Source organism: Phyllostomus hastatus, unplaced genomic scaffold, assembly GCF_019186645.2.
Source record: "Phyllostomus hastatus isolate PE091 unplaced genomic scaffold, TTU_PhHast_1.1 phas_scaffold_60, whole genome shotgun sequence".
Taxonomy (NCBI): domain Eukaryota; kingdom Metazoa; phylum Chordata; class Mammalia; order Chiroptera; family Phyllostomidae; genus Phyllostomus; species Phyllostomus hastatus.
In genome coordinates, this window is record NW_025334038.1 from 6,564,651 (window position 1) to 6,588,012 (window position 23,362).

The window sequence follows — 23,362 nt, forward strand, 5'->3', positions numbered from 1 at the left end:
TAAAAATTAGTCTTCAGCCTGTTTTCCAAATTGAATGATACACTATGAAAATTAGTCTACATTTCTACTGTGGAGATTATATGTTCCAAATTATTTGTTTTAGCTTCAATTAAAATAAAAGTTAAAATATGACAATTATTTTAACAGTCCAGACTTTGGAAACATTTTAAATATTAAGCTATTGACACAAGTTTTTGAGAATTCTAGGCACTGACCCTTGCAGTATATATACATATTGATCATGATAAAAGGTACACACAAGATTTGAAGGTTCTAAGAACATAAAAGTGTCTAGTCTGCTTAGAGACCTTTTGTGACATTGATATTTACTCTATATATTATAGGTATGAAACTGATTCTTGGCTAGTTTGTTTGTACAGCTTTCATAGAAGATTCCAATTTATCCACAAGGCTTTATCTTTATAAATTGTCTTTTCACTATGAGACTATGATGTTAACTTATTTGGACTTTAAAAGAAAGTTGATTTCTCATGCATATTTGTAATTGCCAATTTGATTTAAATGGACTTGTTAACTTGTCACATTTAAACAACCACTTGTTAATTCACTAATTTTTTAATAATCAAATTGTATAAACTATTTATATTTCATTGAAGTTTAAAGAAAAAAATATTTTCTTCTCTTTTATCAGAAAGTCCATAAAAATAAATCTGCATTGTATTCCCTTGTGTGGGTGTAACATATTTTATTCAACTTTTCAATTTTTGATGGACATTTATATTTATTCAAGTAAGTGAAAAATTTATAAAATCTTGAAAATATTACTTGTACAAAATAGGTAATGTGTATTTGTTGATGAACAACAACAACAAAAATATAATCTAGATTTTTCTCTGGCCTTGAGTAGGGATTGAGTACTTTTATTAAATTCTATATCCCAAGGTCTTCAACTCACAGCATATATATGTAGCTCACTAAGTTTTGTTGAATGTTGAGGTTGTATTTTGAAGAAAAGACAGAGAGGAAAAGCCTGAATTAAGGTTATAGATGAGGATTTTTTTTCTAAAGTGTCCTCGAGTTGGGTATATGGCTGGACTTCCAGACATTAACTGTAGGTTTAGAGTGCCACAATAATCAGGACTTCATAAACGAACATGTCAATAAAACCAAATCATAGAAAAAGAAGCACTTACCTGGACAAGGAACATAGCTATGTGGTGGAATTCTCCACGGCCCCCTTGCTTAACAGGGACTGTCATAAAGAATTTGCTGCCATCTCTTGAAAATACTGGCTCCTCATTCTAAAATACAAAAGTGATATAACAATCTCAGAATGACATATGAAATTTCTATTACCAACTATTGCTAATTCATGCAGAGATTAGACCAATTATTTATTTAGAATTATTTTAGAAAATGGCCAAATTATTTTAAAAAGTATATGATCATATTCTTTAAAGTGAACTGAATGCATTATATATATTTAAGTGATGGGAAGGATTGGGAAGTTTCTTAGATACTGCGTGGAAATATTTTACAATTAAACTACAGTTTTTAAATTGGTTCAAGAAAAAAGCTAATTTTTCCATAAGATATGATAATTTTTAGCAATTTATATTTTAAAAATAAGGAAAATATGAGCATCTCCACCAGTTTATCAAAATAACTTGTTTCTAATATAGAAAATTTAATAACACAACATTTAATATATTTTTTCTAAAATCTTTCACTCAGGAACTCTACTTACTTGAAAATACTTTTCTAATGATTTACAGATTAATTTATTAAAAATATAAAAATCAAAAGGCCACAAAATTGTACAGAGTTTATTAAAAAACCTTTAATTCTTATTTTCCATCCTCAGTTCTCACCCTTCCACAAGCACACAAACACAAATGCCCAGTTTATGATTTTTTTAAATTAAACTCTAGTGGCATGTTAAATCAATAGAACTATTTTTGATATTTAAATGATGGAAACTAGACATATAGATTACTTTCTCTTGTTTCAGGGGGAACATTAAGAAAATGGATTTACCTGAAAAAATATTGCATTCTTTTTTGTTGGATTTTTGAGAGTGATTACATATATGGTATAATGAAAGTCTTTGATATGGTTTCTTCTCTAGACCTATAAATTGGTTGCAAACCCTTGTAGATGATTTGGACCTCGACTATTTCTGATCTCATCTTCTTCCATTTTTCTACTTCTTCATTGTGTATGTTTCTGCTTCAGGGCCTTTGCACTATTTATCCCCCTAGTTTGGTTCTTTCTCTTATTATTTGCATTATTGCTCTATTTCACCTTGTCAGTGAGGTGTTTCCTGATTACCCTATATAAAGGGTGATCAAGGAAGCCAGATGATCCAACTCTATGTGAATCTATAATTCTCTTTCACTTACCTCTCATTTTTCCCCATAATCCCTAACACCATGGAATATATTATATTTTGTGTTTGTACACATTTTATGAATATGAATGTATGTGTGCATGTGTGGATTTAGGGACATAGGTAGGTAGTTTCCTATAGAATATAAGCACCAGAGACAGCATACCTCAACATAATATAGGCTATATATGAAAAACCTATAGCCAACATCATACTCAGGGGCCAAAAACTAAAAGCTTTCCCACTAAGATCAGGAACAAGACAAGGATGTTCACTTTCACCACTTTTATTCAACTTAGTATTGGAAGTCCTAGCCACAGAAATCAGGCAAGAAAAAGAAATAAAAGCCATCCAAATTGGAAAGGAGGAAGCAAAACTGTCAGTGTTTGCAGATGACAGAATAATGTACATAGAAAACCCCATAGACTCCACCAAAAAACTACTTGACCTAAAAAGTGAATTTGGCAAAACAGTGGGATATGAAGTCAATATTCAGAAATCAAAGGCATTTTTGTACACCAAAACTGAAATATCAGAAACAGAAATCAGGAAAAAAGTACCTAGGAATAAACTTTACCAAGGAGGTAGAAGACCTGTACTCAGAAAACTATACAACACTGAAGGAAGGAATTAAGGAAGACACAAACAAATGGAAGTCTATACCTTGTTCTTGGCTTGGAAGAATTAACATCTTAAAAATGTCCATACTACCCAAAGCAATTTATAGAGTCAATGCAATTCCTATTAAAGTTCCAATGGCACAATTCACAGCTATAGAACAAATACTTCAAAAATTTATATGGAATCATAAATGACCCTGAATAGCTGCAGCAATTATGAGAAAGAACAAAGTAGGAGGGATCACAATATCTGATATCAAACTGTACTACAAGGCCACTCTAATCAAAACAGCCTGGTACTGGCATAAGAACAGACACGTGGACCAATGGAACAGAATAGAGAGCCCTAAAATAAACCCAAGTCTCTATGGACAATTAATATTCGGCAAAGGGGGGCAGCAGCAGAAAATGAAGTAAAAATAGCCTCTTCAACAAATGGTGTTGGGACATCTAGACAGCTACATACAAAAAAAAAAATGAAACTTGACCACCAACTTACACCATACATAAAAATAAACTCAAGGTGAATAAAAGACTTAAATATAAGTTGTGACACCATAAAATTCCTAGAGGAGAACATAAGCAGGAAAATATCAGCTGTTTCATGCAGCAATATTTTCACTGGTATGTCCCCTAAAGTAAGGGACATAAAGGAAAGAATAAACAAATGGGACCTCATCAAAATAAAAAGCTTCTGCACAGCTAAAAAAAAAATGAGCAAAATGAAAAGAGAACCAATCATACGGGAAAATGTATTTTCAAATGATACCTCGGACAAGGGTTTGATCTCCAAAATATATAAAGAACTCACACAACTCTACTCTAGGAAGACAAACAACCTGATTAAAATATGGTAAAAGGACTTGAACATGCACTTCTCCAAGGAGGACATACAGAGGGCCTAGAGACATATGAAAAGATGCTCAGCATCACTATCCATGAGAGAGATGCAAATTAAAACCACAATGAGATACCACTTCACACCAGTCAGAATGACCATCATAAACAAATCAACAAACAACAAGTGGTAACAAGGTTGTGGAGAAAAGGAACCCTAGTACACCGTTGTTGGGAATGCAGACTGATGCAGCCACTGTGGAAAACAGTACGGAATTATCTCAAAAAACTAAAAATGGAACTGCTTTTCGACCCAGAAATTCTACTGCTGGGATTATACCCTACAGATTCTGAAACACCAATTCAAAGAACCTATGCACCCCAATGTTCATAGCAGCACAATTTACAATAGCTAAGTGCTGGAAGCAATTTAAGTGCTAATCAGTAAATGAGTGGATTAAAAAACTGTGGTACATTTACACAATGTAATACTATCCAGCAGAAGGAATGAAGGAGATCCTACCCATCACAACAGCATGGATAAAACTTGAGAGCATTTTGTTAAGTGACCTAAGCCCAGCATGAAACACAAATACCATATGATCTCACCTATAAGTGGAAACTAATCAACTAAATAAATGAGCAAACAAAATATAACCAGAGTCACTGAAGTAAAGAAGAAACTGACAGTAACCAGAGGGGAGGTAGGAGAAGAATAATGGGGAAAGAAGGGGAAGGGTCATCAAGGACATGTATATAGGGCCCATGGGCAAAGCCACAAGGGAGAAGGATTGATATGAGAGGTGGTGATGGGTGGGGAAGGGGAAGTGGTTGTGGGAAAATGGTGACAGCTGTACTTGAAAAACACCAGTAACAACAAAAAGAATGTAAGCATTATGATGCAGGATCCTTGAATTCTTCATTGCTATATCTCCAGAACCTGGGACAGTGACTATCATAAATTGTACTTAATAATAATTATTTATTGAATGGATAAGTAAATCTAACTATTTTAATGATATTGAGTCTGATTCTAGCTTTATTAGTAAGAACATCCATTGATAGAAATATAAGAATAATATTTTACTTATCAAGTTCATGAAAATTCATGAAATTATACAATGATATATGTAAATAATTTTAAACTGTGAAGTAAAAGGATTGGAATATTGTATTACTGGGAATATAATAAGTACTGAAAAGATATGTGATTATAAAAATCACATCTTTCAACTCTGAGAGAATGAATAATTCTTATATTCCATCTCTTTTTCTCCTAGGATATTTCTCTCTTTGACTTTGTACATGGTGTTTTTTCTGTTTGGAACAACTTCTTCTTCTCCATCATTCTTTCTCCTTCTTCTTCTTCCTTCCTCCTTCCTCCTTCTCCTTTTCCTTCTCCTCCTTCTTTCCCTTCTTTTTCTGCTAAATCTTACTCATTTATTTGCTTAAATGCATAAAACAAAAAACATTTTCAAATTTCCCTACTTAAAGAGTCTCTCCTAGTTAAGAAATCTCTTCTCAGAGATTCAAAAAAGGCCCCTGTATTCATTTCTTCATGGCTTGCAGTGCATTCTCTTACTTGCTTGACATCTTTCACTAGACAAATAACAATTAAGTTTGCAATTTTGATTTTTTAGTTATATTGCCTAGGACACAGTAGGTGTACACCCATAAATGAATAGATAAATGCACATATACAATAGACATAAACATTTGTTATACAAATCATTCAGTCACATTTAGTCCAACCTATTAGTCCTCCCTTAACACTCTCCATTTGTGTTCTGCTACAAAAACAATTTTTTAAATGTTATGGATACATCTGAGTATTCTCCTTTTTACTGAGTTCTCCAAATCTTGTGCCTTATAAACAGATCAGTAAAAGAACAGATAGGGACTATAATCTTAAATTCATAGTCGGATTTAAAAACCTTCAGCATGAGTCAACATCTGGCTATAAATGTAGTACTCTAGGCAGAACCCTTTCCTAAAATCAAATAAAAGAAGTGGACCCAATATCACTTTCCATTCCCATGAACTTAAGCAAGTCACTGTTTATGACATACTGACTAATGAATTGGAGATAACAAATCTTATTCCTGACCAAATTGGTAGTAAACTGATTATCCCAACTCTAAGTCTCTTGAAGTTTGGGCAAACATGCCCACTTCTCTCTGTTCTTCCTCCTGTCCAGAAAGTAAGCATACGTTGATTATAGTAAATATCTAAATTTTGTCTTAGAAATTTGCTTCATGTCATAACTACTACCATTTTCATATTTTAGATTTCTTCAGATTCTAAGTACTTCATGACATTTTCTTAGAGCATCTGGAGAAGAAGTCAACTGTGACAAACTGCCACTTGCATTTTTTTACTAAATAATTGATAACTGGTTTCTTTGCTTAAAATGGTTCTATTAAACATTCATAAGTTTGGTATTTAAATTGTAGATAAAATTATGCCAAAAGACCATACATTGTATGTTAGCCTATAATGAATGTCACTGGCTATAAAAATGATAACAAAATAGATTTAATAAGGCAGGATAATTCAGAATACATCAATATCCATATATTATATTTTCACTGTTTTTATATTCAGTATTTAAATTAATTTTTTAAGAGTCCATTCCTGGCCACAAAAATCAAGTTTTTTCTCCAATTTCATTTTGCATATGACTAAGATTAAATAATTCATATTAATATAGATAGATGATATATAGATAATATAAATGTATGCCTATGTGCCTATTATTCAAATGATTAAAAGTTTAGACTATTTACAGTCCTCCTTACATATTTTCTTTATTCAGCAAATATTTATGGAGCTTTTCTTCAACCAGACTCTATATTAAGCATTTGGTTTACAATAGAGAACAGAAATGAGTATCCCAACTGTCTCTGCAAACTCAGTAAAAAAAAAAGAAAATCACAGAATTAATTGTATAAGTATTATACGAAAATTACACTTGACTTTAAAATAACTTGTATTATGGGATGTTATTTAGCATGGCTGGAGAAGGTGACTTCTTAAGTAGGTGATTTCAGGTAAGGTTTGCAATGAGCAGCCTTCACATACGAAAGTAGTCAAGGGACTTCTTTTTAGAGGAAAGGGTTCATACAATGGCCTTGTGGAAATGAGAGCTAATGTGCCTAGAATGAAGAAAACATTGAAAGAGTGGTATGGCACAAGCTGAAAATGCTTTCAATTTAATTCCTTGTAGACCCATTAAGAATGTTGGTCTTTATATGCAGAACAAAAGGATATAAAAAACTGTTTTAGTTGTAAGAGTGAAGCATGAGATTGATATGGGTAGTGAGCAAATAAATACTCCAAAAGGTTCACTCAGTTAGCCTGTAGTATGAATGATTTGAAGGTTCTGTAGGGGTTGAGGGTGCATAAGTGAAGGAGGTTCTACATTACCTGTGGTTTGATCCTGGACAATGTTTATGAACTGTAAAATGACATGAGAAAGGGTTCAAAAATAACTACTAGGTTTATGATTTTAATAGCTGGATGTATAACTCTGTCTTCAACTCCCATGATAAGAAGACATAAAACTGACTAGAAAGGAGATGTGTTTGGTGTGGAACTATGGAGTGTACAATTACTTTTATAGATTTAGGAGGAAATGCCAAGAATGAATATGGATGTTTTAAAAGTCAGAGAAGTGAGATGCCTGAGGCTATACATTCGGAGGTCTCAGTATATTTGTGGTCAGTGAAACCATAGATATGTATGATAAGTAGGGAAAAAATATAAAAGATGACTGCAAAGAAAAAAATCAAAACCAAAACAAATCAAACACTTGTCTTCACAAAAAGTAGTGGAGTTATTAATAAAATTTGTACAAGCATATATGAATAATCTACTTGTGTTTTCTTCGGAAATGTCCAGTATGAGACCATGTTGTAGAGACATTTGGTTGTTTTCCATTGTGATCATTTGGATTCCATACTCATTGTGTCACATGGCTAGCACTGACACTGGGATCTAGGATGTACCTAGCAAAGGAAGTGTTCATCTGAATAATCTTTACAACAATAATTTATTGGACAATCTAAAGAATGTTGATTATTTCTAGTTTTAATGGATTGCAACTTTTTCTCTGTCATCTGCACAAACATTTATTTACAATGAATCACACTGAAAATGGAACATTGTTATTCTGTGAACTATATTCTATAAAAAACAGAAGCAATTTGTTCATAAAGATGTCATAGAAAGGGCAAGTCATAAATATTTTCATAGAGAAGACTCAGTTAAACATGCAAAGGAACAGGTACAAATGACCCATGGTCATGGACAATAGGGTGGAGATTGACTGTGGGAGCAGGGGGTGGGTGGGGCAGGGGAGAGCAGTGGGGGAATAGTGAGACAACTGCAATAGAACAACAATAAAAATGGGGAAAATGGGGAAAAAATAAAGTAAATCGTTTTTGATCTCAAAAAAACATGCAAATGCTTTCATATTACTAAAATAACTTTTGAAAGTTATCACATAACAAATGGGTGAAAAGGATGAACACAGTGGCCAAAATGTGAAATAAAGAAACAACCTATACTATACCTGTTTGGAGAGCCATGTATCTGATGTCATCTCATATTTCTGAAACAAAACAATTGACTTCATGAAGCATCTAAAGGCCAAAATAAACACACATCAATTTAACAATTGTTACAGTGTTATTCTCCAGTATTTTCCCCTTTCCTCAACTGGTGAAATACCACCAGAGATGCCATTGCAATTGTTGATTTAAACAAAATGAATGATTATAAAATTGGGATTAAATAACAATTTAATTATAAAGTCTTTTTTTTGTGTGTGAACTATTCAGAATTCCCAGTAGTATATCACCAGGATAAAAGATCATTTTCCAGTTCTGTTTTCTTACCTCAAACTGTTTTTAATCACTAGACAATGTCTCTTTTCACTTCTACATATCAACAGGAAAAGAAAATTATTAAGTCCTTCAAAAGAACTGGGCTAACAGCTTGGAATAAAATTAAAAGGTGGACATTGTTTCAACATTCAATCCACTCCAACATAGTCATTAGCATTTGAAATGACAAAATGTTAAATTCTTTTAAAATAATCTTGAAAAGACCAAAACCAAAATATATTTCAAAAAGCAAAATTAGCCTAATTTAATCTTGAGTTAAATACGTGTAGATAAAAACTTCAGTAACACTGTTTATATGTAATAATTTAGGAAACATCTTACAGTTTTCTGGAAAAATATTCTGAAGAAAAATTTCATTCATAAAGTTTCAACTCAAAGCATTTCTCCCTGTCCATTTTTTTCTATTTGTAAAACAGAGACACAAAACATGTCAATTTCCATTGCTCATTATTATTACTGTTTTATTAGAATTCATGAGATTCCAAAATTTCACATATAAATACTTGTCTTATTTCATTTATAATGCAAAGGAAAATATTTTAATTCCATAAAGGGATTTAAATTTAATTGAATACCAATAAGGTATCAAATCAATAATATGACAGGTTTCCTATGTTTATTTTTATTGAAGCATTTTAATATATCTTTGCAGTTACCTGTATAGATTTTCCTTCTATAGAAGAGATGATATGCAAGTTCTAGAAAAAGTGAATTCCAATGTTTTAAATTTATTTTTACCTTATTTTGTAATTATTTTATCTTTTAAAAATTTAAAACATATACAAAAATAATGACAACCATAATAATCTCCCATGGGCCCATCACCTAGCTTCAAAAATTATCAAAAATCCACCATTTTTTATTTCGTTGACTCTAGAACACTTTATCAATGAACTACCTAAGAGCAAGACTCATATATATTATTTTACCTGTAAATTTATTGCCATATATTTCTAATATGTATCTTTAAATATTTCTAATATGTATCTTTAAAATGTGATAAATTACATTTATCACATTTATCAAAATTAACAAATATCTAATAATATAGCCTGTTATCCAAACTATGCTCAGTTTTTCTTGCTCTCAAAAATTCTCTTTTTTGTACTTTATTTTACTTTTAAATTAAAGATGACATACAATATTATATTAGTTTCAGATGTCATCAGATGCCCAGTTATTAGAAATTATATAATTTACTAATTGATCATCTTGGCTAATCTCACACCCATCTGACACCTTACATATTCCCTATGCTGTATTTTACATCCTCGTAACTATTCTGCAACATCGAATTTGTACTTCTTAATTTCTTGACTTTTTTTGCCCATCCTCCAAAACCCTCTCATTTGGCAATTGTCATAATGCTTCCTATATTTATGAGTGTGTTTTTGTGTTCTGCTTTTTCATTTACTTTGTACTTTAGATTCAATCGTTGATAGATATGTATTTGTTGTCATTTTATTTTACATATTTTTTCTTTTTCTTCTTAAAAAAGACCCTTTAACATTTCATGTAATATTGGTTTAGTGGTGAACTCCTTTAGTTATTACTTGTCTGGGAAGCTCTTTTAATTCTAAATGATACGTCCTTTAATTCTAAATGATAGATAGCATGCTGAGTAGAATAACCTTGGTTGTAGGTCCTTGCTTTACATCACTTTGAATATTTCTTGACAATCCCTTCTGGCCTGAAATATTTCTTTTGAGAAATTAGCAGACTCTCTGTCTTTTTTTTTATAGTACATATATATGTTTTTATTTGACTTCTTTCTTTCTTTATTTTTTATTGTTATACTAGTACAGTTGTCTCCATTTAAAAAAAAATCAGCAGACTTTTTTATGGGCACTCCCTTGCACTTAACTGCTTTTCTTTTGCTGCTTTCAGGAATCTCTCTTTGTCTTTAACCTTTGGAATTTTAATTATGATGCATATCAGTGTGGCCTCTTTGGGCTCATCTTGTTTGGGACTCTCTGTGCTTCCTAGACTTGTATGACTATTTCCTTCACCAGTTTAAGGAAGTTTTCTGTTATTATTTTTTCACATGTGTTTTCAATTCATTGCTTTCTCACTTTTCCTTCCAGCACTCCCATGATGCAAATGATATCAAAGAAGCTCCTAACAGTATTCTCATGTTTTTGGATTCTTTTTCATTTTGCTTTTCTGCTTAGGTGTGTTCTGCTTCTTTATCTTCCAAATCTCAAGTTTGATCCTCTGCTTCATTTATGTAATATATTCTTCATTTCAGTTAATGTGTTCTTCATTTCTGACTAGTTCTTTTTTTTTATGTTTTTTAGTTTCACTTTTCTGTTTCTTATTTTTTATTGAAGTTCCCATTTTGTTTATCTGCTCTTTCCCTGAGTTCATTGGGCACTCTTATAACTACTGTTTTGAACTCTGGATCTAGTAGATTGCTTGTCTCCATTTTTCTGGAGTTTTGTGTTCTTTCATTTGGGACATGTTTCTTTCTCCTGATTTTGTCTGCCTCCCTGTGTTTGTTTTTCTTTATTAGGTGGAGCTGCTACATCTCCAAGGCTTGGTACAATGGCCTTACGTAACAGGTATCCTGTAGGATCTAGTAACACAGCATCCCTGTTCAACTGAGGTGGGCCTTCCAGGTGTAACACCCATATCCATGTGGGCTTTATACACATTTTTGTTGTAGTTGAGCTTGGATTGTTGTTAGCACATCAGTGGAAGAGATTTATCCCCAACCAATCAGCTACAAAGACTGGTTGTGATCATCATGGAAGATCAGCTGTGCCAGGGCCCACCCCACAGAACAGGACATACTCCAATGGGGCTCTGGCACCTACTATTTGGCAGCAGACAATGGTGCTTTGTCTGGTGTTTGTTCCTTGAGTGTGTCCCATATAGAGATGGTCAAATTGTGTTCCAGCATGTTTTGAAGCTGTCCACTTGTTGCACTGGGCTGGGGACCTCCTGGGAAGTGCATACAAAGGTCAGCCACAACCTGGGTTCTGCTTGGTGCTACCTACCATGAGCTACAAAGTGATATGCAGATAGCTTCTCTTTGTGCTAGGCTTTCAGTTGCCCAGGAGAGGCCAACTTCTGAACCAGGTCCAGCTACCCCTAGTGCTGGGCCTGGGGCCACTTAGTGAGAGGTACAGGGAATGAAGAGGACAGATGCTGCTTATTTGAGAGATTTTAAGAAAGCCTAAAGCATGAGACAAGATGAATCCTTTATATGGAAAAGACACTGGAAACAGCTTGGGTAGCCCTGCATGTTGGGTGGGGCAGTGTCTCAGGCAATCACCAGGGTAAGCAAACCAGTGTGAGTCAGGCTGGTGGAGATTCATATAGGGGGCCCACTCACTGTAAGGGGACAGCTCAGAATAGGAAAAATGGGATCTGCCAGCACTTTTGTCAGGGAGAACTCTGTCCTCACCAGTTCTCTTCTTAATACCAGACCATTCAGATCCTCCCCATATGTGTCTGTAGTTTAGACTTTTTTGTTGTTGTTGTTGTTTATTTTTAGAGAGGGAAGGGAGGGAGATAGAGAGAGAGAGAGAGAGACATCAATGTGCGGTTGCTGGGGGTTTTGGCCTGCAACCCAGGAATGTACCCTGGCTGGGAATCGAACCTGGGACACTTTGGTTCCCAGCCCGCGCTCAATCCACTGAGCTACGCCAGCCAGGTAGACTTTTTTTTGACATGGTTGTAGGAGCATGTGAATACTGCATTAACCTATGCTGCCATCTTGACAGAAGTGTTGCTATATTAAATGTCAGTAGCCATTCCTTGAAGGTTTCTTCTCACTTGGTTTGAGGTTTCATTAAAAAATTCACATATAACTGGCATTATCATCCTCTTTGTCTTGACTGCAGCTCCTGCCACCCCCATGCCTGCAGTTCTGCTTCCAGCATACTTTCCACTTCCTGGCCCCCGCATTCCAATTTTTAAATGACTTATTAATCAGCTACATGAGAAAGCCTCCAGAACACTTTAACAAATGAATGGTTAAATCCTAATCACTCTAAGCTATCAAGGTAAAAAAGGATGATTGAAATAAATTTTCTAATAAATACAAGCTAAATTTGAAGAGCACTGATCAATCCAAATAGTGAATAGCTGATTCACGTACCTCATTTCCACACATACCCTCATCATTTTAATTAGAGCAATCTCTTTCTCTTCATTTCTCTGTGTTATAGGCCATTAAAATGATGTTTTAGAAGTATTGCAGTATATATTGTATATAGTGAATGTACAGATCGGCAATGTATGAGATGAATTTTGACAAACTTATTTACATGCCATGAAGATTAAGACCTTTATATTTCCTCACTCATTCCCTCATGCCTCTTCCCATAGTTTCCAAAAAGGCAACCACCCTTCTGAACTATTCTTCATATTTTTCCTGTTTTAGAAATTCATAAAATTGAAATAATGTATTATGTGCTGATTTATGTGGGGCTTATTTCACACTACATGTTTTTGAGATCCATTCATATTGTTGAGTGTATCACTATTCTGTTTCGGTTTCTTCTTAGACTGCTGAGTACAATCCACTCTGTAGATATTTTGTTTATTCACTTGTTTCTCTCATTTTGTTTATCCATTCCTTGTTAACAAACAATTATATAGTTTCAAGTGTTTAGCTATTGTCAATATAGTTTCTCTAAAGAGTTCCTTTTTTTTGTAAATCCTTTGGTAGACAGATGATTTTATTTCTCATGCAAATATATAGAAATTAAATTATGTGGTATATATGTATGTGTGTATATGTGTGTGTACATATATACATAAGATTTGCCCCACTCTCTATATAACTTTGTCAGATACATATGTTGCAAATCATTTTCTCTCAATTTGTGATTAGTTCTATAATTTCTTAATAGTACCTTAATGAAAAGTTTTTAATTTAGATGATGTCTATTGTATTTTTTTTACTTAATGATTTTTGCCTATCTAACATAGTAAAAATATCCCATATTTTCATCTAGAAGATTGACAATATAAGTTTTAGATAAGGCTGGGATTTCTCTTAAATTAATTGTAAAATATGGTATGAGATAAATGTCAAACAGGCTTTGTTTTTTGTTTTTTTTTGTTTTTTTCCATTTGGTTATTGATTTTTCCAGCACCATTTTCCCATACTGAATTGTTTTGGCACCAGTGTTGAAAATCAATCGATCATACAAATATGAATCTCTTTCTGGAAATTATGTTCTGTTCATTTGATATATTTGTGTGTCCTTATGTATCTGCTACATTCTTTCAGTTTCTGGGGCTTTCTAGTTATTCTTCAAATCAGGTAGTGCAATTCCTCCAACATTTTCTTTTCCACAAGATTGTTTTGGCTCATCAGGTTTTTTGCATTTCCATGTGCTCTTTTTAAATTTTTAATTAAATTTATTGGATGACATTGGTTAATTACATAGGTTTCTTATGTATAATTCTATAATAAATCAACTAAATATTGCATTGGATGTTTACCACACAAAGTCATGCCACACTGAAGGTACCTGACCTTGTCCATATACATGTTAGTATCAGCCTGTCCTTTTCTTCAAAAAATTTTGCTTTTAATCAGTACTATATTAAAAGTACAGTTCAATTTGAGTAGAACTGAAATCTGCAACACTAAGACTTTCAATTCAAGAATGTAGCATTAAGTTTCTATTTATTTTAATGGTATTTTTATTTTCCATCATAATATTACAAGTATATAAAATATATTTTCATTTCTTAATTATTTAGTTGGAAATAAGTACAAAGTTACAGAGAAGTTAAAGACCATTTCAAGAAGTATCTACATATCCTTTATACATAGTTCTCATTTATATTGTGTTTTATTATTATATCTTATATACACAGTTTCTAACCATTTGAGAGGAAGATGGAAGTATAAATCTTTAAAAGCGATTAAAGGTTAGAAATATCCTTTTATCCTAAAAAATTTCTACACAAATTTTGAGACACTAGATCTATTTACCCATAAGTAATTCAGTAATACTTTCTTAAGAAAATTATAGTATTTTACATATTTATACATTCTTAATAGTAAAATAATCAAAATTATCAAATGGAACAAACAAATGAAGTTAGTTCTTTGATGTAGGAATTTTGGCCTGTTTTTGTAGATTTCTTACACTTTATTTATACAATAATGCCATGTTCAAATAAAGACACTTTTACTTCTTCCTTAACAATCAGACATTTTCACTTCTTCCTTAACAATCATTATATTTATTCCTTGCCAAGTTGCTATGATTAGAGCTATAATAAGTTTGTATAATAGAATTTATATTCTTAGCTTATTGAGAATCTTAAGGTGAATAAGAAAAGTGTTTCAACATTGAATATGGTCTTTATTTGGGTATTTAGGGTACTTTTATCAGATTGGGGATACTAATTTATATTCACTCATGTTGCAAACTATGAATAAGCATTGCATTTTATCAATTGTTTTTAAATCTTATGAAATATTATTTTTCTGTTAAATATGAGATATTGATTGATTTTTAATATCATTCTGAAACTCACAGGATAAACCCCATTTAGTCATGACTGCTATTTTCTATATTGCCAGGGATGACATATTAATATGTTTAAGGATTTTTAAATGTATGTGTGTTCGTGAGAGGTATCAGTCAAAAATATTCTCTCTTGTAATGTCCTTGTTTATAAGAGTAGCATAATCCTGTCTTTGGTAACAGGATCATGCTACTACCCTCAAAAAGTTAATTGAAAAGTTAGCTTTTTTCTCTACCCTTTAGAGCACAGGTGGCAAACACAAGGCCGGTGGGCTGCCTACACCTTGTTTTATCCGGCCAGGGACCTTGTTTCTACCCAGGGGCAGTGCCGAACTCTTGCTTAACTGTTAAGGAGTAGTTACATTTATACCGTCCTAAAGTTACATTCGGCCCTCTGAAGGCAACCATGAGGCTGATGTGGCCCCCCATGAAAATGAGTTTGATACCCCTGCTCTAGAGTGTAGAACTCAAATTATTCTTTTGTCCCCAGTTTTATTTAGGTATACATGACATATAGTATTGTATAATTTAGGGTATATAACATAATGGTTTGATATATGTGTATACTATGAAATGATTACTACCAGAAGTTTAGTTAACATCCATCACCTCACAAGGAATATTTTCCCTTGTGATGAGGACTTAAGATTTATCTTCATAGAAACTTTCAAATTTATTATACAGTACTGATAACTATAGCCATCATATTGATATTACATGCCCAGAATTTATTTATCTTGTAACTGGAAGTTTGTACCTTTTTAATCAGCTTTATCCAATTACCCCGAGTCCCCCTAGCCCCACCCACCCACTTCCAGGAAACACAAATCTAATCTCTGTTTCTATAAATATGGTGGGGTTTTTTTTTAGATTCCACAAATAAGTGAGATCATATAGTATCTGTCTTTCCCTATCTGACTTATTTCTCTTAGCATACAGGTCCACCCATATTGTCACAAATATTAGGATTTCCTTTTTTTATGCAGAATAGTGTTACATTGTGTGTATGTGTAACTTTAAAAAATCTATTCATCCATTATTATAAATTTGATTATTTTTCCATGTCTTGGCTAATGTAAATAACATTGCAATAAACATGAGACTATAAATATCTTTTCTGATAGTGATTTTGTTTCCTCTCTATTACTAGAGGTTGAATTGTTGAATCTCATGGAAGTTCTATTTTTTTCTTTATTTTTTAAGTATGTGCCATACTGTTTCCCCCAATGTCTGTAGTAGCATACACTCCCACCACAGTCCACAAGGGATTCCTGTTATCTACTTCCTTGACAGCATTTGTTACTTCTTGTCTTTTTGATAATAGCCATTTTAAGACATGTACGGTGATATGTCATTGTGGTTTTGATTTGCATTTGCTTAATTATTAATGATGTTGAGTACCTTTTCATATACTTATTGGCTATTTGATTATTATCTCTTGGAAAACTGTTTATTCAGATTCTTTGCTCACTTTTAAATGTGATTATTTCTTTTTCTATTGAGTTATATGAGTTTTTAAAAATATTTTAGATACTGACACCTTATCAGTTATATGTTTTGCAAATATTTTAATGTTCTTTTTAAAGAGTAAACATTTTTCTGTCAGACAGCTAATTTATGGGCAGATAAGTTTGATCCCTTCAGGGTTTGACTTAAAAGTTTATGAAAAGTCATCTAAAACAGCCCTATTCCTAATGCATTTTCTTTGTGGGCCCTGAGTTGAATGAACTGGGTTTTTAGTGAGAGCTTTCTCTATTTTTGCTCTTCAGAACTCCAAAGTTTCCAAGCATTGTGCAACCTGCAATTTCTCTCTCTGATTCTCTCTCTAAGGTATGTCTTGTACTTACACAGCTAATCAGCTAAAGACCTCAGCGATCCTTCACAGATAACTGGATAACTGGATTTTTTCTTTTTAAAGCTCCAAATTCTGCATTACCTGTCTTGCAAATTTCAGCCACAAAAAGTCTAAAACTCTGATTCATCCTGCCTCCTTGAAGTAGTGATACCACTGTGTCTTTCTTAGGTAACATCTCCTTGCATTGTGATCTCAAAAATGTCACAATAAGAAGTTATACAGGGGCCCATCTTGTGTATTTACACTATTCCACAATTAATTTCCTAATTGTTCTGATGTCCCACATCTGAAAATAAGTTTTTAATATCTTTTGTAATTTTAGAATTCATGATAGCAGAGATGTTAGTCTGATAACATTTGCTCCATCTTCTCCAAAATCAGAAATTTGAAATGTGTGTTATTAAATATTTGAGAATCCTTTACCTAGTACCAAGAATATACCATAATAATTTGAAGTGATTACAGTATTTCTTCTACTAGGAACCTTAAAATGATACATATAGAATTTATTGCAGTTTATGAAAACTGATTACAGAAATATAATTACAACCTAATTTCAAAGTGCAGTGGTTCCAAAACCATTTTTTTACTCCTTTTATTTAATTTAAGGACAGTGACACTCTGTGTTCTTTAAAAAGACTAATCTAAACTATAAAAACTTGAATTTTTGGAATGTGTTTAAGGAAAACAGGAAAGGAACAGTCTATATTCTCAACTTAATCAAAATTAAAATATACAGGGACATTCCATTGTTGAGAATGACACTAACATGGCTCAGACAACCTAGTAAACTATACAAGCAATTTATTTTTTTAAAGTTAGTGTTTTCTCTTCTGCTTATTATCTATATTTCTTACTTCACATTTTGGAAGCTTTATGGATTAAAGTATATACTAATAGAATGACTCTTCCTACTACCATTTGAAGATAAACATTGAAGTCTTTGCACAAAGGATTTTCTGATATCTCTCTAAATTACTTCATTTTAAGCATATAAGGAAAGTAAATTATACTCACTCTACTGCAAGCACCAGTTGTGGTCTCACAGACTGTGAGAATGGAGATGTTCTGAGGTCGGTTTAACCATCTGACCACCGTCTTGGTATTGCTTACCCATTTAACCATTGTGATATAGTATTCTCTAGTTGGAAACAAAATTAAAATTTACATTTAGAGCCAGAAGACTTGTAAAGAACCAATAATGTACACTGCAAGAATAAATGGAATATTATTAGGCTATAAGAATGCCACATCAAAAGAATTTCTATTTATGAATATATACACATCACATTTTCAAGTAGTCACTATATAAATGCAAATATATGTTTATGCATGTATGTGTATGTATGTATGTAAACACATGCATATACATATAAATGCAGCCACAGATACACAGAAAACTTAAGAACAAAATTGAAAGTGAATGATTTCCCAGAAGAAAATCCTTGGAAAGGATTTAATCAAGATGTAAAAATAATCAAGTTGCTAGATATTTATGAAGAATTTGTTATCCTCTATTTCTTAATAATAACATATATGCAAAGTAAGTATAATTTTTCTAAGCTTTTTATATTCTACTTCATTTCTTTAAAATATAGTCAATAATCAATTAAAAGGTAAAACTTATTATAGGTTTAATTATTTTTTATGCATGGCCTTGATGTTATTTCACTTTATGCATGAGGACTTAGGCTATAAACCTACGAAAGGTTTGGTTTGGTGTTTGTCAGTTGTGGGTAAAGGGCCACTTCCAGCCTTATTCATATTACAGTATTTTTTAAACTCTTATTTATTTAAAACAGTTTTAAAAAAAGAAGAAATCAAACTAAAGGAGATGAAGGGTTATTGAATATTTAGACCAGAGGGTTTACTAATTTATGTGGCCTATCATGTCTTTAGGCTGGCTGTAAATTGGGAGTTTATATTTTTTTCCTTTATAGTTTATAAGCCTTTCATTGTATATTCTTATATTTGGAAATTTACATAACATAGCACAAAACCTCAACCCAAACAGAACAAAATGCAATCATCAACATTGATTCAATCAATTAATAACAAAAAATCACAATTTTCCAACAAATTTGCCCAGTTTCAGAATAGACGAGATGTTTTAGAAATGGCTTGAAAGAACTTACACACACATACCATGGACAGAAACTAAAGTGGGGTTATAACTGGAGGGAAGGGGGGCACCTGGAGGAGGAGGAAAAAGGGAAAATAGTTGGGACAACTATAACAGCATAATCAATAAAATATACTTAAAAAAAGAAATGGTTTGAAAAATGCCCTCCATAAGTATTATCTTAAAGTTCATCCACTCAGTTTTAATATGACTTACAAAAAAAATCACCCGTGGGAGAAAAACCTTGTGAGACAAATCACCTGTTCTTGTACACATCTGTGTTAGACATTCAGCTACTTGAATCTTACATTTCTAACATCACTGGCTACTACTTTCTCTAGCAAACCTGTTAGCCCATCACAGCTAATATAGGGTAATAGGGTAAGCAAAACTTATCATACAGTGAAGCCTGCCATATTTTCTTCAATCTTTTTAAGACATTTGGCAGCTTTCACAACCCAGCTGAGTCCCATTTGAAAACTGCCTGGAAATTCATGGAAATTATAGTGTCATGTTCCCCAGACAGAGTTAATAAGGTAAGATTACTTTGAATCAAATATGCAACTGGTTTAGGGTTAATCTGTAGCCAAATTAATGTTCTTCATTAATGAAGAAGTTCTTCAGAGAATGATGTCCTATTCATTTTCACTGCACTTTGTTTAAACTGATTTACTTTTTATGCATTGTTATATTTGTCACTGTGAAAAAAGGGGAAATATAGATATTAAACTTTAATAGGTTTATCTAGAAGTTTTAACATGGATAAAATAATAGTGGTAACTATAATCAATCAGGAAAGAAAATGCTAAATTCTGACAATACATATTTCTGATTTATTGGCATACATATTGGTTGAATTGAAGTAAAAATAGTACAATTATTATAAACAACTGACCAAGGACTATAAAATCAAGGTCATATTTATGGAAACTATAAATAAAAGAGGTATACAAAATATTTTCAAACCAAATCAGATATCTGTCTCAATTAGTGAAAGTGAGTAATATCTTTTGTGGCAAGTAAGATAAATGAACATAAAAGATTTTAAAATAAATAACAACACAGAATTTAAATATCAATCATGAATGGTTTCCCTTTTACAGTGGCCCTCAAGTAAAATGTTACAGGGCCATATTTTTATAATGTCTTCCCAGACATTGACACATTACAGGGATTCTTACCTATGATGAAAAGTCTTGATTTTTTAAAAAAATTCATATTTGAAAAACAATTAAAATTCAACAAGTGAAAATATGGTAAATAAGTGATTTTTATAAGGGGCACTAACTTAAGTGTTAAGTTTAAATTATTATAGCCATGCCACTAATACTTATTTTTGATTAATGTGATTACTTTGTTATTTCATGTGTAATATATCTATGTTCATGAGCAAAATTTAATTTGATGCAAGATATCTTAGTATATATCTTATTTATAATTTGAAGAATGACGGTTATCAGGAAAATTGAATTGTGAATACTTTCAGGGGTAATTTCAAACCACTGAAATTTCATGATAAAGTGTTGGAAATGTCTAAAATGTAAGTTAAAGTAGAGCTTAACACTTAAAAAGTGAGGAAAGATATATTTACTAACTAAATCACACTCTATGTCCTTTCTTTCTTTTGTACCAAAATCCTAGGTACATATTCCTTTATGATTCATATCTACCTCATATGATTCATATGATTCAGTTTGCTCTTAAGTATCCAGGCACCCTCTGAATGAAGGATCAGTAAAGCACTTTTACCTGGAAATGTTATACTCCTTGGCCTGCCTGCAGCAAATGTGGCTGTCCTCTGGAATTCTATTTTATGAACACATTAGATCAGGTACCCCGTGACCAGTGGCCAGCGGTGTCCCTTCTTTATAACTATTTTTTCCCTTCTTGTTCCTAGTCTCCATGGCTATGGATTACCCGAGAAGTCCTAGAGAATCTAGTCTTTTTGAACCACAGAGACAGACACAATCAGGTCACAGGGATTGCACTCAAGTCAAGAAAGACCTTATATCAGTGGTGTGGTCTGTCATGAGAGATCTAATTATTCACAAGGGTGTGTGGAATGGAGGCCTCTGCATCACCAGCAGATAGGTGTGTTAGAAGCTGCATCGTTTTTTTCACTGGTTTCCTGTCCAATCACTGCTCTTTATTCATAACATAATCTTTACATATATAGTTATACTGAACTCATTCTCTTCCAGATAATCCAGTATCTTTGTCCATAAGTGTATTGTGATAGCATCAGGACCAATTCATATCTACTGTTCTTCAAAGACCTCTGTTAATAACTATGTATTATGAGCAATAGGGGACATTTAGGACACTTCCATGAAGATAGATAAATTTATTAATTAGACTATCTAGGAAGGCACAGACATTCCTTGTCAGAATAAGAAATGTAGACTAGACATACACAAATGAAAGTAAATGAATGGATCAAAAAAACTATGGTACATTTACATGATGGAATACTACACAGCAGAAAGAAAGAAAGAGCTCCTACCCTTTGTGACAGAGTGGATGGAACTGGAAAGAATTATGCTAAGTGAAATAAGCCAGGAGGTGAAAAACAAATACCATACAATCTCACCTATAAATGGAACCTAATCAACAAAACAAACAAGCAAGCAAAATATAACCAGAGACATTGAAATTAAGAACAAACTGACAGTAAGTAACCAGAAGGGAAGTAAAAGAGGATAATGGGGGAATAAAAGCGAAGGGTTTTCAGGAACATTTATAAAGAACACATGGACAAAACCAAAGGGGAATCGGATTGAGGTTGGGAGTTGGGGATGGCTGGAGAGGGGGGGAAATGAAAACAACTGTACTTGAACAACAATAAGAAAATAAAAATTACAATAAAAAAAGAAATAAAGAAAGCACAGTACTATCAAGACCAGAGTGACAGGGCAATGTAACACTGTCACATCAATGATACAGGCTGAGAACAATGGTTCACAAAGGCTGGGTGACTAAAATAAAAATTCAAATAAGTAAAATAATGTCAAAGACACAGAGTAAGCAGAAGCCAAAAACAAACCACTGCCATTACTCTGTTCAGACTGCAGGTTTCTGAACATAAAGAATAATAATTATCCCACCAAAAGAAAAGTGACAAATAACATTCTGTAGAAAAATATGCATTTTTCATTATCATAAAAATATTTTCACAGGAATTTAATTATTTTAAATTAATACTTGTAAATTCCAATAAAGATACTAAGTACTTCCAATACCCTGAACTCATAGTGTAAAAATTTACAAAATGTTTCTTCTTCAGATGAGATTAATTGTCTAAATTCCACTGGGTCTGAAAACATTTGAGAAGGGTCATTATCTTAGTTCCTACCATGTTACATTCTGAAGAATCAACACAGACCATAATTCAAATAAAAATAAAAGTCTGAATTGAATTAGTATTGAAGAAAAGTTGCATTCATGATCTGAATTTGATGAAAAGTTTTTAGCTGAGTCACTATTTTTTTTAAATGATGGGAGTGTGGGGCAAGGAATTATAAACATAAATTATGCCTTTCTCTGATAAACTTATCCCTTTAATTTCTTTTTATAACCATACAAATAAATTTATATTTATTTTACATTCTTTAGACTGTAAGTATCTGGTTAAAGGGAAGTTCTATTCAATGATAAGACTAGCAAAAGGACTTTTTTCTGTCATAATTGTAAACATTAGTTGTTATAACTAATTAATTCAACTAACCAAAAGATCAACAGATCAAACAAAAATGACCTAATACCTTCAAATTAATAGCAAATCTTGTTCTTTGTGGGTAGATAGAGGTCAGGGGATACAGTTTATAAAGTAGCTAAAGTCATAAGAAAATATTTTTCTACATGCTTCTTAATCTTCCTCTCTATATAGATACATATATATTCAATTATTATTATTATCATCGTGGTGATTTTATTAGAAATACAAAAGCTATAGAGATTGGTATACATGAAGTTTAATTTTAGTGAAAAAAGTTAAAAAACAGAAAATGTTTATAACTAGAATGAGTAATAGAATATGGTTCACTTATTTGTTGGCATTTATAGGTCATGTGAAGATAAAATAAAAATACAGTAGATGCTCAGGTAATACAAAAAATAAGCATATAAATTATTATTTGGTGAATTAATTATTTAGGTATTCTTTTATTGTGAA

At 32.3% G+C, this 23,362-nt stretch overlaps 1 protein-coding gene across 4 annotated transcripts in view; it reads right to left on the reverse strand.

Moving 5' to 3' along the window:
• DPP10 (dipeptidyl peptidase like 10) overlaps positions 1–23,362 on the reverse strand; it is a 715,620-nt gene that overhangs the window by 66,252 nt on the left and 626,006 nt on the right. For all 4 annotated transcript variants that reach the window (XM_045826271.1, XM_045826270.1, XM_045826272.1 and 1 more), the window contains 3 exons: positions 18,087–18,210; positions 8,381–8,419; positions 1,155–1,262 (listed from right to left, as the gene is read on the reverse strand). In XM_045826271.1, coding sequence (XP_045682227.1) covers positions 1,155–1,262; positions 8,381–8,419; positions 18,087–18,210 — 271 coding nt within the window. The remainder of the gene's footprint in view (positions 1–1,154; positions 1,263–8,380; positions 8,420–18,086; positions 18,211–23,362) is intronic.